The 15,775-nt window shown below is 39.8% G+C and overlaps 1 protein-coding gene across 3 annotated transcripts in view; it reads left to right on the top strand.

The window, feature by feature from the left end:
- Window positions 1–10: 10 nt before the first annotated feature.
- DARS2 (aspartyl-tRNA synthetase 2, mitochondrial) overlaps window positions 11–15,775 on the top strand; it is a 28,621-nt gene continuing 12,856 nt past the window's right edge. Inside the window, exons 1-11 of one of the 3 annotated variants that reach the window (XM_053209766.1) lie at window positions 11–764; window positions 1,430–1,529; window positions 3,203–3,269; window positions 5,754–5,855; window positions 6,252–6,347; window positions 8,325–8,448; window positions 9,122–9,168; window positions 11,122–11,228; window positions 12,021–12,090; window positions 13,483–13,662; window positions 15,207–15,314. In XM_053209766.1, the coding sequence (XP_053065741.1) occupies window positions 644–764; window positions 1,430–1,529; window positions 3,203–3,269; window positions 5,754–5,855; window positions 6,252–6,347; window positions 8,325–8,448; window positions 9,122–9,168; window positions 11,122–11,228; window positions 12,021–12,090; window positions 13,483–13,662; window positions 15,207–15,314 (1,122 nt within the window). In that variant the 5' untranslated portion in view covers window positions 11–643. Of the gene's footprint in view, window positions 1,530–3,202; window positions 3,270–5,753; window positions 5,856–6,251; window positions 6,348–8,324; window positions 8,449–9,121; window positions 9,169–11,121; window positions 11,229–12,020; window positions 12,091–13,482; window positions 13,663–15,206; window positions 15,315–15,775 lie in introns of all 3 variants that reach the window. The other 2 variants (XM_015064642.3, XM_053209765.1) reach the window with 2 other exon arrangements.

Here is a 15,775-nt window from a genome sequence, read left to right as displayed (position 1 = left end):
CCCATAGTAAACATGGCGGCGGCAACTCTGCTCTAATTGGTTGAACTTGGGTGCTCGCGGAGCCGAATGAGAAGCGCTAGGCTCCCAGCAGTGATCTGGGTGTGGGTTCGGGCTTGAGAAGGTTTTGTGTTTGGGGTTTGCTCGCCCTCCCTTTTTTTGAAGACCGGAGGCCGGCCGCCAGGTGTGGGCGATTTGAAACCTGAGGTTGAGTTCCTGTTTTCCGTTCTGCCTGCGGGAACCTTTGGGGAAGCGTGGAAGGAAAGGAAGGGCGTGCGCTTGGTGACCGGCCCCTTCCTCTGCTTGGTCGCGGAGTCCCACCCTGCCGTGCTGTGTGGAATGGTTTTCGGCTCTTCTGGCCGCAGTTTGGTTTGTTAGAAGTGGAAACTGATGCATTGAGGGTGGAAAAAAGGTCTTTCCCCTATCCGTTCTCCAAGGACGCTAAAGAAGTTGCAGATTTGTCTAGTTTCTAGACACGTGTACTGGAATGTTCAGCGGAAAATGGCTTAAATGTTGGAGAAGAGAGCAGGAACTCCTAGCATTTTAAGGGATTTGTGTATATTTCCTAAACTGACTTTTGACCACCATCCAACACCGGCAACTTGGGATTCGTAAGCGTCTCTCGCCATCCTGCTGCGGTTCCAACATGTTCTCCTGTTGGTTAAGTCGGCTGTGCAGGGGTTTATCCACACCCACCGGAAGGGTCACCCACCTGATCCAGGGCTCTCTCTCCAGAAGGCTGATGCTCAGTTCACAGAGAATTCCAGGTTGAAAGCAGTGAAGAGCTCTGTCCTCTAAACAGTACTTCCTGTTCTCTACGGCTGGAGTGCTCTTACTCTGTTTTCCTGTAGACTTAACTGGATATCCTTATGTGTAGAGACAGATCACTCACTCCTTCCTGTCTTATAATGTAGATTTTCCCCTGGAGTTAAAAACAAAACAAACAAAGCAGAAAAGTAACCACATGAATTCTGCTTTTAGCTGATGGTACTAATAAAAAGGATTCTTAAAAAATTCTTTAATATTTGAGAATATCTTGAATAGTGTTTTCTAGTGTACAAGTGACTGGTGTCACTGTAGATTCATACTAAAGCCATTTACCGTACCATCAAACTAATGTAATTCCTAAGGTCCGATTTGGGGAAAATGTGTGCTATTAAGAGTAGGGTTAATTTTAGGTCTTAACGCAAATGCTATCTGATCAAATTTAGATTTCCTAAGACAGGGCAAAATTTACATTAAGACCATTAATTCACTTGGCTTTTGACACAGTTGCAGGTAAATCGAATAGTGATTGAATCAAATTACAGACTTCCAACTTACTTTGTAAGTTTAATTCATTGACATGTAATACCTAAAATGAAATAATTTAGGAGTCTTTACTGTTAAGCAGTTCACAAATGATCTATTTTTAATCTTTTCTGCTTTAAAGAATTGAGTAGCTTTGTTGCTCGGACCAACACGTGCGGAGAATTGCGTTCTTCTCACTTAGGCCAGGAAGTCACCTTGTGTGGATGGATTCAGTACCGAAGGTAAACTGGCTTCAGAATGCCTGGTGGTTGTTTTCCCCCCAGTCAGTTCCAAACTTTTATTAATTTTCAACCAGTCAGAACAGTACAAACTTTGTAGCCCCTGCAGGATTCTCAGAATGCATTCAGTTTCAGGGTTGTTTTGAAAGACCCAAATAGAGTCACTGGCATGACATCTGTTGAAGGGTGTAGTAACGAAGCGTGTTCCACTGGACTGAATGTCCCTTGGCTTACTAAAGTTGAAGAGTTCCTAGGACCAGTAATTGGGAATGGGCCAGCTGGTAAGCTTCATTACCATGAAAAAAGCTTATTTTATTCCAAATTTAGGTAGAGAAAAACCCTAAAAGGATAAACAGTGATTCCTTAAGATTAAAGCCCATTTTATTGTTCATCTCTGTATTCCAGCATGTACCTGAATAGTACATTAATTCACAATGAAGAGTTCCAAAATACATAGATTGTGTGGACTTCCTAAAGAATGTGTTCCAAATGGATGGATATTTGACCCATACATTTGGTGACTTTATCTCCTGAGCTCAAAATCTGAGGAGGCTTTCCGTACCTCCACCTGGTACTAAGGGCAGTATGAGAAATGTAGGTTGAATGCTAAAATGTTGGAATTTGAGGGATCTTTTGATGGTTTGTAGAAGTATTAAATTAGTAGTTGGACCTCCTCTAGAAATTGTATCTTTTATTTTAAGAGAAGAGTTTAGAAGCACCTGGGTGGCTCAGTTGGTTAAGTGTCCAACTCTCAATTTTGGTGCAGGTCATAGTCTCATGGTTCATGGGATCAGGACCCATATTGGACTCTGCTGACAGCACGGAGCCTGCTTGGGTTCTCTCTCCCTCTCCCTCGGCCTCTCTCTCTCTCTCTCTCTTTCAAAATAAATAAATAGACATTAAGTTCTTTAAAAAAGAGAGAGAAAAGAGTTTATACTGCTATATTTCAAAAATGACCAAGTAGATATTTCCAATATTCTAAAATATATTCTTTGGATTTTAATATGTGGAAAGTTCCCAAATTTAGTAAAATTTTCTTATAAAGATTTAAGCCAGTGAAAATTAAAAATTCGCCTTTTGGGGCACCTGGGCGGCTCAGGTGGTTAAGCATCTGACTTTTGATTTCAGCTTAGGTCATGATCTCACAGTTGGTGAGTTCAAGCCCCACATCAGGCTCTTCTCTGACAGTGCAGAGCATGCTTGGGATTCTCTCTCTGCCCCTCCCCTGCTTGTGCACTCTCTCTCTGTCTCTCTCTCAAAATAAATAAATAGATAGATAGATAAATATGCAAGACATCTGGATAGCATTAGTAAGCTGTATATATAGCAGCTAAAAATTGAAATTGAAAATGGAAATTCTGGGGTGCCTGGCTAGCTCAAGTAGGCAGAGTGTGTGACTCTTGATCTCAGGGTTGTGAGTTCAAGTCCTGCCTTTGGCATGGAATTTACTTGAAAGAAAAAAAAGAAAAGAAAATGAAAAGTCGGGTTTTTTTCCATTAATTAGCTACGTAGATAATTGCTTGAATGTAGCTAATGAAAGCACATAATTATGTATTATAAAAACATGGAAAATTGCATGGGGTTTTTTTTTTGTTTGTTTGTCTAATTTGTTTTGCCTGCTTCCATTTTGGGTGCAGAGATTTTATCTTAACATGTTCATTTTCTTCATTGATCAGGCAGAACATCTTCCTGGTGCTAAGAGATTTCCATGGGCTTGTTCAAGTTGTCATTCCCCAGGATGAGGTAATAGTAGGTTTCCTACTGTTGTCTGAAAGCCTCTTTGATGCTGTGGTAGAATAAGCTAAGTATGTTGGAGGTTTTAAATTCAGAAGTTTATTGTTAATGAAACTAAAAACTATCATAAGCAACACTAAGACAGATGACCAACTGGGAAAAAATATGTGCAGCTCATATCACAAAGGGCTAATTTCTCTAAAGGGCTACTTCAAATCAAAACAAACAAACAAAAAGACCAGTGAACCAGTAGAAACATGAACCCAGCATATGAAAATAAAATTTATGTAAAAGTAAGCGTAAGTGGCTTAATAGGCATATGAAAATATGTTCAACCTCACTCATAGGTACAAAATTGTGAATTAAAACTACACAGAATTGTCATTAAAACTGGATGGATAGCACACTGTGTTTGGGAAAACAAGTACTCATACATTCTTGTGGGGGAATACAAATTGGCACTAAGTCTACAGAGGGCAGTTTGGCAATATCAAATTAGTAAGTGTTTCAAAACATTCATTTCATTTCCAGTTAGTTATCTTACCCCTAAACTTACACAAATGCAAATGACATAAATACAAGGTTCTTGGGGCGCCTGGGTGGCACAGTCGGTTAAGCGTCCGACTGCAGCCAGGTCATGATCTCGCGGTCCGTGAGTTCCAGCCCCGCGTCAGACTCTGGGCTGATGGCTCAGAGCCTGGAGCCTGTTTCCTATTCTGTGTCTCCCTCTCTCTCTGCCCCTCCCCCGTTCATGCTCTGTCTCTCTGTCCCAAAAATAAATAAACGTTGAAAAAAAAAATTTTTTTTAATAAAATAAAATAAATACAAGGTTCTTCATTACAGGAATTTTTTGTTTTTAATTTTTTTAATGTTTATTCTTGAGACAGAGACAGAGCGTGAGCAGGGGAGGGGCAGAGAGAGAGGGAGACGCAGAATCAGAAGCAGGATCCAGGCTCCGAGCTGTCAGCACAGAGCCCGATGCGGGGCTCGAACCCACAAACCAGGAGATCATGACCTGAGCCAAAGTCAGAGGCTTTAATGACTCGAGCCACCCAGGCACCCTGTTTACAGGAATTTTTTTAATGTTTATTTATTTTTTTTTTGAGAGAGAGAGAGAGAGAGAGAGAGAGTGTGTGTGTGTATGCATGAGCAGGGGAAGGATAGAGAGAGAGGAAGAGAGAGAATCCGAAGCAGACTCCAAGCTGTTAGCGCAGAGCCCGATGTGGGGCTGGAACTCATGAACTGTGAGATCATGATCTGAGCCAAAATCAGGAGTTGAACATTTAACCGACTGAGCCAACCAGACACCCCAGGATTTTTTTTAATAGAAAAAAATGGGGGAAAACCTTGATGCCCCCCTAAGAAGAGACTCCTATAAGAAGTGACGTACATCGCTATAGCCATAGAAAAAAGATGAAAGAAACTCTTTATGTGCTGATCTGGAAAAAAAATCCAAAATATATTGTCAAGTGAAAAAAACAGGATACAGAAGAGCACATAGAGTCCTATTACCTGTATAAAAAGGGGTGTGTATGTGTGTTTGTTATGAAGTGTTCCTCATATGAAACAATAATGTAAGTTTCTGGTAACAATGGGTACCTCTGAGGAGTGGGACTTTTACTGTATATTTATTTGTACCCTTGGAATTTTGAGCCGTGTGAAGGTACTACCTGCTCAAAAAATAATTACCATTAAAATTAGATGAACTAAAAATGCCCATGTCAGGGGCTCCTGGGTGATTCAGTCCATTGAGCATCTAACTCTTGATTTCAGCTGAGGTCATGATCTCACGGTTCATAAGTTCCAGCCGCACATCAGGCTCTGCACTGCCAGTGCAGAGCCTGCCTGGGATTCTTTTTCTGTGTCCTTCTCTCTCTCTGCCCCTCCCTTGCTCACATGCACTCGCTCACTCTCTCTCATTCTCAAAATAAATAAACATTAAAAAAAAAATAGCTCATGTGATACTTGTTGGGCAATATTGGTTTCTCTTGTAATGTTTACAAATGCTTGTATACCTAAGAAACATACGATTTATTCAGCTCTTAGTCTTTGAAGTAAGTGAAGAGCAGTGAATTATCTCTCAGGGATGAGGATCCAGAGCATAGCTAACCCAGGAGAATTCCTTTCATTTGGACTCCCATTATTGCTATTGGATTTAACTGCCCCCAAGACTAACTCTGGAGACAGTTGCCTTAAAAGTATGTAGGAATTGTTTACATCCATCATTCTCCTCATTTTCCTTTAAGGAAAAAATTTTTAGACTCTTACCTAATAGTTTTACTGGCTGTGTTCTATGGAGTCAAAATGGGGATGTCATTTACCAAAGTCTTTAATAAAGTCATTAAGGGCAGCCCCAGGATTTACGGCAGTATTTAAGGACAGTAGTTAAGCCGTGAGTATTTCTATTTCCATAAACCATAGACTACTGTAGTTACTACGTATTCCTTTAAGTTCATGTGTTCTTCAGAACTGTTTTCCTCTTTTATTCTATAGTCCGCTGCTTCTGTGAAGAAGATTTTATGTGAAGCCCCAATGGAGTCTGTGGTGCAAGTATCCGGGACGGTAATTTCCCGACCTCCAGGACAAGAGAATCCAGTGAGCAGTTTAGAAACCGTGTATAAATTTGACCTGTATATATTTGCACTGTCTGCTCATTCAGCAAGAGACTGAGCACCTGCTAGACATCAGGCACGAAAAGCTCTGCAAGTTCTACGAATGATCCTACAGATTCCAAATCTTCACCACAAGCACACACCTGTGCAGATGGTCATGTTAAGACATCTGTTAATGAGCACATCGATCACAGACATGCATAAGAATGTCAAAATCTGGCACACACATTTATGCTTTGGATTATGTGCTCTAAGCACCTACACATTTTACATATGTAAATGTAAATAAGTGCATGTGTCTTACAGATGTTCACTGTGTACATGTCCTGATGAGTGATTTTTTAAACATAGGTCTCTTCTGTCTGTCTCTCTCTTTAAGAAAATGCCAACAGGTGAGATTGAAATCAAAGTTAAATCAGCTCAACTTCTGAATACCTGCAAGAAGCTGCCCTTCGAAATTAAGGACTTCGTGAAGGTGCCATCCTTTGTTATTAAAAAATAATAGAGTATCTAGAAAATGTTGATAACCAGTAGTGTTTTCAGAGTTTTTAAAAGAAAAAGTTTAAAACACAAAATCAAGTGTTTTATTGTAGCTGTATTGTGTTCTTTTTCTTTATAATCTTTTTTTTTTAAGTTTATCTATGTATTTTGAGAGAGAGAGAGAGAGAGAGTGTGCAAACAGAGAAAGTATCCCCAGCTCCACTAACAGCACAGAGCCTGATGTGGGACTCAATCCCACAAACCGTGAGATCATGACCTGGGCGGAAATCTAGAGTCAGATGCTTAGCCGACTGAGCCACCCTAGGTGCCCCTGAAGTATTCTCTTCTATTCCTCTGTGAACTGTTCTGAAATAGCAACAATGCATTAAGCTGTTGCAGTTCCTAAACACCCATGCTGCTTTTTCAGACAGCTTGAAACATGGTTCTACCTTTAAGACTTGAGCTGTTATTTTCAAGTTTTTTGTTGCTTCTGTTTTACATTTTGAAGGAAAATTTGTGTCAAGCTTGGAAATAGTCAGATGGCATGGGGGGGATCCTGCATTTTTAAGTTTAAGCCTCTAACAGTGATAAAACATTTCCTTGACTTCCCAAGCATATAAATCTGATTATTGCAATTTAGGATGTTCTTTGCCAAAGTTTGAGAGGCTGTTGGAGCTAAATAGCTCTGGGGAGTACACCCAGATAATCTGGAGCTTTGTCACAATTATTTACAGTTCTAGATGTATATACATCTAATTTGTAAACTGATCTACGAAAAGGTTTTTAAATTGATTGCATAGTCACTTAGTGTTACATTTAAGTTCTCAAAACTTAATCTTTTAAGTAGAAAAAGCAATATAATTACAGGGTTGATCCTACTGTGGGGGAGGAAAAAGGAAATCCAGTTTTTCCCCCAGCTAAGCTTTCAGAACGAAGTGACAGTTCTTCTATTATCAAAGAAATAAGCTATTTGAGGAAAAAGGACTTAAAAAAAGTTGTCAGCACAGAGAGAGATGCAGAGATTTACAGGCTTGAAAATAAGATTTACAGGCTGAATGCAGTTCCTATGCATTCAGCCATGGAGATTCTCTCCCCTTGCATTTCTTCTACCTGTAGTCCAACTCAGGTGATAATGTCATAGCTGTTTGCACTCTGCTGTGTATTTAAAAAAAATTTTTTTTTTAATGTTTATTTTTGAGACAGAGAGAGACACAGCATGAGCAGGGAAGGGGCAGAGAGAGAGGGAGACACAGAATGTGAAGCAGGCTCCAGGCTCTGAGCTGTCAGCACAGAGCCTGACGTGGGGCTCGAGAACTCACGAACTGTGAGATCATGACCTGAGCCGAAGTTGGAAGCTTAACCGACTGAGCCACCCAGGCGCCCCTGCTGTGTATTGTTAAAAGATCTTTTAAGTCTTCAAATATTTTTTTCAAGACTCAACTGTGGGCTTAAATGAATGGATAAATGTTTAGTGAGAGTAGGCAAATTGCAATCAGTAAAAGGTAACAATAATAATAGTAAAAAAAAAAAAAATAATGTAAAATCTATGCTAGTAACAAACTTAGCAGCTGTCAGAATTAAGAATGGTGTTCTAGAGGCACCTGAGTGACTCAGTCGGTTGAGCGTCCGACTCTTGATTTCAGCTCAGGTCATGGTCCCAGTGTCCCAAGGACACAAGGTTGTGGGATTGAGTCCCAAGTTGGGCTCCACACTAAGTGCAGAGCCTGCTTAAGATTCTCTGTCCCTCTCCCTCTCCTCTCTCTCCCTCTAGCCCTCTACCCCTGCTCATTATCTCTCTCTCTAAAATAAAGGAAATGAAATATAAATAAATAAAAAAGAATGGTGTTGTATTTATTCACGAATGGTGGAAACTAAAGATAAAACTGAAGTTTTTGAAAAGTCAAGCTCTGCATTAAATATCTTTTTAGTATTCAAAAAATGTTTGAACATAAAACTCTTTAAATTTGTTTAGAAAACAGAGGCTCTTCGTTTGCAGTATCGCTACTTAGACTTGCGCAGTTTCCAAATGCAGTACAACCTGCGACTGAGGTCCCGGATGGTCATGAAAATGCGGGAATATCTCTGTAATCTACATGGTAAGGGACACCTCGATGAGCTTTTCAGCATGTCTACTGTTTTCGTCAGCAGTTTTATTTATTTATTTATTTATTTAGCACCATTGGGTCTCAAGTTGCCAGAGGTCTGGAATTCTTTTAATGTGTAAAGCAGTTTTTGAAGAAAGGTTTATTTCCAAGTGTTGTGTCTTAGAGCATAATTTAGCTCTCTATTAGGTCACAAATACAGCCATTTAAAGGTGTTGTCTTGAAGGTGGGACAGCCCTTTGGCTGTTATCTCTAAGTTTTCTTAATTCTTTATCATGCTTATACTAATTTGTTAAGAGCTCAGAAATGTCCTGTGAATTAAACTAGACTCTTCATTCAGTCCTGGGTTTTTTTTCCTACTATGTTTACATTATTTTTACTATACTAGCAGACCATTTAGAAAACCAAAACAGTTCAGTAGACAAGAATCCATCAAATAGTTAGAATTATTTCATGACAAAAGTGTCACTTTATGAACCAAATAGGGTTTTATGAAAATTTTCAGCTTCCTTCTTGGATGTGTGGAAATCAGCATTCAGTAGGCATGGTAACTTATTTCAGTCAAAATTCCTAATTAAAATGTAGCCTCAGATTTGTTGAATTGAATCGTAGACAACATATTTGACAAATTCCTATGTGTTAAATTCTGATGCTTCTCTCTTTTTAGGGTTTGTGGATATAGAAACACCAACATTGTTTAAGAGGACTCCAGGGGTATGTATATTCCTTAAATCAGCCTACTAACAATATCCTACTAGTTATGAAATTGGACCACTTTTTTATATTCACTTGGCTATATTTTTTCCATATATTTTACTGCCTCAAGATGGTCATATTAAGTAGGTTTGGGTGCTGTTTTTTTAATTTTTTTTTATGTTTATTTATTTTTAAGAGAGAGAGAGACAAAGCACAAACAGGGGAGGGGCAGAGAGAGGGAGACATGGAATCTGAAGCAGGCTCCAGGTTCTGAGCTGTCAGCACAAAGCGCGACTCAGGGCTTGAACTCATGAGCCATGAGATCATGACCTGAGCCGAAGTCGCACGCTTAACCATCTTCCACCTAGGCACCCCTAGGTTTTGTTAAGAATTGAGAAAGTTGGGGGCTCCTGGGTGGCTCAATTGGTTAAGCGTTTGACTCTTAGGTTTCAGCTCAGGTCATGATTTCAAGGTCATGAGATTGAGCCCTGGCTCTGTGCTGAGTGTGGAGCCTGCTTTGGATTTTCTGTCTCTCTGCCCCTCCCCTACTTGTGCTCTCTCTGTCTCTCTCTCCCTCCCTCTGTTCTCTCTCTCTCTCTCTCAAATAAATAAATAAGCATTTCTTTAAAATTAATAATAATGAATTGTTTCCTTAAAAATAAACCCCTTGTTCATTAAGAACTGATATTTTTTTTTTAACATTTATTTTTTGAGAGAGAGAGAGAGCATGAGCGGGGGAGGTGCAGAGAGAGAGAGAGAGAGAGAGAGAGAGAGAGAGTGAGTCACAGAATCTGAAGCAGGCTCCAGGCTCCGAGCTGTCAGCACAGAGCCCAACATGGGGCTTGAACTCACGAACCATAAGATCATGACCTGAGCAGAAGTCAGACGCTTTACTGACTGAGCCACCCAGGCGACCCAAGAATTAAAATTTCCAAACATTGGTATTTACTCTATTTATACAGTCTATGGACTTATAAAACTGTAGTTTAATTTTAAAAAGCAGTCAGTGGGGTGCCTGGGTGGCTCAGTCAGTTGAGGGTCTAACTCTTGATTTTGGCCCAGATCATGATCCCAGGGTCGTGAGATTGGGCCCCACGCTGAGCGAGGAGCTTGCTTGACATTCTGTCTCTCTCTGTCTCTCTGTCTCTCGACCCCACTTGCACTCTCACTCTCTCTAAAATAAAATTTGAGGGGCACCTGGGTGGCTCAGTCGGTTAAGTGTCTGGCTTCAGCTCATGTCATGATCTCATGGATTGTGAGTTCGAGCCCCACGAAGGGCTCTGTGCTGACAGAGCCTGGAGCCTGCTTCAAATTCTGTGTCTCCCTCTCGTTTCCCCTCCCCAACTTGAGCTCTCTCTCTCTTTCTCTCTCTTTCTCTCTCTCAAAAATAAATAAACATTTAAAAACTTTAAAAATAAATAGGTAAAATAAAATAATTTTTTTAAAAAAGCAGTTAGCAATTCTTAGAAAGGAATTGCACAAAATTCTTTAAGCTAGTAACAGAATTCGAAAATCATTTCAACAAGCATACATTTATTACCTACTATGTGCAAACATAGTTTAAAGCCTACTATGTGCAAGCCTTTTGGGGGACTAAAAGATAAGCAAGAAATGGTCTGTCATTGATCTTTAGTCAATTTCTTTTTTTTTTTAATTTTTTTTTCTTTTAATGTTTATTTATTTCTGAGACAGAGAGAGACAGAGCATGAGTGGGGGAGGGGCAGAGAGAGAGGGAGACACAGAATCAGAAGCAAGCTCCAGGCTTTAAGCTGTCAGCACAGAGCCCGACGCGGGGCTCGAACTCACAAACCGTGAGATCATGACCTGAGCCGACGTCGGTTGCCTAACTGACGCCCGCCCTCCTAGGCTCCCCGATCTTTAATTTCAGTGATAAGCTGAAGTATTAACTTCCACCAGGCCTTAGGTTTGATTTTGTTAACAATATTTCTGCTCTCCTTCTCTCATTAAAAGGGTGCAAAAGAGTTTGTAATACCATCCAGGGAACCTGGAAAGTTTTATTGTCTCCCTCAGAGTCCTCAACAGTTTAAGCAGCTTCTGATGGTTGGTGGTTTAGACAGGTGAGCTCTATTGCTAGTAGTTTGTTGTCAGAAAAAGAAAGGGGAGGGAGGTGGAGAGGAGAAAAGGGAACACAAAATATCTGATCTCTTAAAAGAAGTTAGGAAATGTGTGAGCATTTGGAAAATACTTGTAAAATACCCTAAACATTATAGTCGTTATTGAGTAAAGATTTTTTGGGTGGCCACCATATGCAAAGCTCTATGCTAGTAGATGTGCAGGGAATTAGAAACCAAAAAGAATAGGTTTCGCTCTCCAGGAGTTAATGAATGTAGTAAGACAGAGTAATAAATAAAACCAACTGTGATAGAACCCAAAAATAAGTTTGTTAAGGGTTGCAAACTTGGTGTAAAGAGGTTTGAAATGATATTGTTTTGGGAAATAGGAAAAAAATCTTTGTGGGCGAGGCCTTCTGGGATATGCGGGGTCTCAGCAGATGAAGATGAGAATGGGAACGGCCTGGCACAAGCCATGGAGCGACAAGTGTTTCACTTTGGCCAAAGCAAAGCAAAGCAAAGAGCATGTGTAAAGCACTATAGACTGCCTTGCATGCCAATCTAATATATGAATATCAGAAGGTGCCCTTGTATATTTTTAAGACAACGTATAGTTTCTTGTGGGTCTGCTGTATATCTGCTTAGATTAGAGCATCATAAAGAATTTTTAAATTTCTTATGTTCCTCCAGGTACCATTATTAATTTATTTCATAGACTGCCCTGCCATGAACGTTTGGGGAAAAGTATGTGTATCTTCCTAGAATCATGCCTCAAATCGTGCTATTTTTCAATTGTAGATATTTTCAGGTTGCCCGATGTTATCGAGATGAAGGTTCGAGACCAGACCGACAGCCCGAGTTTACTCAGGTACTAAGTTATGTTCACTTTTGTCTCTCACTTACTCAGCCTTGCTATGGCCACGCATTTCAAGACCGGGCCGTAATTTCATACACAGGCTATACCTTGTTCTATTGCACTCCCCTCTCGCATGCTTCATGGACATCGCCTCGTTTACAGGTTGAGGGTTGTGGCAGCCCCGTGTGGGCAAGTATCCGCACCGATTTTCCAATGGCATTTGTTCACTTTGAGTCTTTGTGTCACGTTTTGGGTAATCCTTGCAGTATTTCAAACTTTTCATGAATATTATATTTGTTTTGGTGATCTGTGACCAGTGCGACTCACTGAAAGCTCAGATGATGGTTAGCATTTTTTTTAGCAATAAAGTGTTTTTAATTAAGGTGTATACATTCTTTTAGACATAATGCTATTGCACACTTAATAGACTACAGTATAGTGAAACATACCTTTTTTTTTAAGTTTTATTTATTTATTTTGAGAGTGAGAAAGACATGGGATAGAGGGGCAGAAAGAGAGGGAGAGAGAGAGAATCCCAAGCAGGTTCAGCACTGTCAGCACAGAGCCCGATGTGGGGCTTGAACCCATGAACCGTGAGATCATAACCTGAGCCGAAACCAAGAGTTGGTAGCTTAATCAACTGAGCCACCCAGGTGCCCTAAACATAACTTTTATATACAGTAGGAAACCAAAAAATTAATTTGACCAACTTTATTGTGATATTCACTTTCTTGCGGTGGTCTGGAACCAAATGCCAGTGCTTTACTGCTCATTACATTTATTCATCAGATGTTTAATTAAACTAACCTGCAGTTGAGACACTAATGGTTTAATTTTTGATCCATTCCATATGTACGTTTTATAAGGAGTATAGTCATCAACTAAGAAATGCCAGAGATTCCAACAGTGTTTTAATTGCCATGGTAGGATAAAGTTCTTAAAACAAATCTCGTACGTTAAGAATCAACAATTCTGTATGTTGGTATTTAATCTGTCTAATCTTTGGACTCATCAAATCTATCATGATTTGATTGTTGTATGATACCATGTTAATCAGTATGGTGAAGTGCAAAAATCATAAGCCTTGGAGTTGGCCAGACCTGGAATCAAATGCAGCTTCACTATTTACTAACTGCATGTACACAGGCAAGTTACGTAGCCTCTCCCAGCCTTCAGCTATGAGAATAGCGACGAGAACTAAGCAAGCTGATATTTGTAAAGCATTCACACAATGCCTGACATAAAACAGATGTACAGTAATATTTGTCCCCCCAACTTTCATCAACGCATTAAGTATTTTTATGCAGAATCCTGTGGTAACTTGAAACCAGAGAAATATATAAATATGTACAGATTAATATCATGGCTGTTTAAGTTAGTTTCCATATGTTATTTTGGTTTCAGATTGACATAGAGATGTCTTTTGTAGACCAGATTGGAATCCGGAGTCTAATTGAGGGCTTGCTCCAGTATTCCTGGCCCAGTGATAAAGATCCTGTGGTGGTTCCTTTTCCTTCTATGACTTTTGCTGAGGCATTGGCCAGCTATGGAACTGATAAACCCGACACTCGCTTTGGGATGAAGGTACCTCTCTTCACTTTTCCAAGACTCTGCCCCACATAGTCCTAGTCTTTTAAACCACTTTGAAATTTACAACAAATTACACACACTGTTACATTTTTTTGTTGTTAATCTTAGCCTTGTTACCAAGCTACAGCAAGAGAGAATAATAGCCCATTAAAACTGTAGTAACTTTTTTCTGTCTACTGTATTCTAAGACCCATTTCTAAGAGCAAGGTTCTTGCTATAAAGTTTTTATTACTGAGAATTTATTAATTATGTGGATGTTAGCGGTAACTTGAAAGGAAAAAAAAAGCTCTATTCTTTCCTCTTCAATTTTTCTTAAGCTAAAATGACACTTGGAAGACAGATGATTAAGAGTTATTCTTTTTTGGCGCGCCTGGGTTGCTCAGTCGGTTAAGCATCTGACTTTGGCTCAGGTCATGATCTCACAGTCCATGAGTTCAAGCCCGCGTCGGGCTCTGTGCTGACAGCTCAGAGCCTGAGCCTGCTTCAGATTCTGTGTCTCCCTCTCTCTGACCCTCCCCCATTCATGCTCTGTCTCTCTGTCTCAAAAATAAATCAACATTAAAAAAAAATTTTTTTTAAATAGTTATTCTTTTTCCCTAGCCTATAAAGAGTTCAAACATATGGAAATGTTTATTCAAAGTATCAAAATCTACACATTTTTAACTAAGGGTAAGGGTCGTATTTCTATAGAGCAGTTTCCATTAGCAAAGCCTCTCATTCATTTGCTCTTAGGAACAGCCCTTCATGTCTGTCATGCTGGTGACATTTCTGTATCCCATTTCTCAGTGCACATTCCTTAGAAGTTGAAGTTCTACTTCGTCTATAAATAGATAGCATTAGGATGTCTTAGGATGAAAAATATATAATATACAAAGTCCTAACTACCAGCTTAACAGCTGTCAACTTCACCACTCTTTATTTCTTCTTTTGTAATGTGAAATAGTGGTTCTTTTTAAAATTTTTTTCATGTTTATTTATTTATTTTGAGAGAGAGAGAGAGAGAGAGTATGTGGGCACACACAAGTGGGAGGAGGGCAGAGGGGAGGAGGAAGAGAGAGAATCCCAAGCAGGCTCCACACTGTTAAGCGCAAAGCCCAGCTCAGGGCTCAAGCTCATGAACCATCATCAACCGTGATTTTGAGCTGAGATTAAGAGTTGGATGTTCACTCGACTGAGCCACCCAGGTGCCCCTGTTAAGTCAGACTTATTAGGTTAAATTCTGGCTCTGCCACCCACCAGCTGTGTCATCTTGGCTGATTTAGTGTCCTCTCTGTGCCTTGGTTTCCTCATATGTTACATGGGAATAATGAGAATACCTATCTTAGAATCTGTTGTACTGATTAAATCAATTAATAATAATGAATAATACATTAGAATATTAACCCTTGTCATGGTGCCCAACGCATGGTAAACACTATGAATGCACTCTATAAATGTTAATAAGATCTACTGGGTTCTTTAGAATCTTGTTTGTAAACGTTTTTGAGATAAAAATCACTTCACTTTTTACTTACCCTTTTTTGTTGCCCATTTTATAGATTGTAGATATTAGTGATGTGTTCAGAAACACAAAGGTTGGATTTCTTCAAGATGCACTTAGTAAACCCCAAGGAACGGTCAAGGCCATATGTATCTCTGAAGGAGCAGTAAGTCATGTACAGTTCTGTTTCTCTAGAGCGTATATTTGGGAAGTAGATATGTTCAACAGTGGCACATTTAAACTTCAAGAAGAACAATTCTTTTCATAAGAATATATATTTTCATATGAAGTCTAATAGTGTCCCCAAAATTGTAAGTGGAGAATAAACCCTTGTGAGTATGAGTTTACACTCCAGATCTAGAGGTTTTTTCCTTCCTTTTAAAAAATGCCGTAAAGTACTCCTCTACTTCATCTGGGCTCATTCCCACCAGTGATGAGCATGAAATCGTGTTCATACCCTGCCTCCAGCCTCAGTTTATCCAAAGGCTCCCAGCCCCTATCAGCTCCAGCACTTGCATGTTGGTTCTCAGTCTTCCCAGGGCTCTGGTCTTGTCTGCGTTCAGACAGGGGGAGGAGAAAAGAAGTGATGCTGTGAAAAGCAAAAGACGAAAAACAAGGGCAGGAGAA

The sequence above is a fragment of the Acinonyx jubatus genome, chromosome E4, assembly GCF_027475565.1.
Source record: "Acinonyx jubatus isolate Ajub_Pintada_27869175 chromosome E4, VMU_Ajub_asm_v1.0, whole genome shotgun sequence".
Taxonomy (NCBI): Eukaryota; Metazoa; Chordata; class Mammalia; order Carnivora; family Felidae; genus Acinonyx; species Acinonyx jubatus.
Note: the sequence above shows the minus strand (reverse complement) of the source record. Positions and strands in the feature narration are given on the sequence as shown.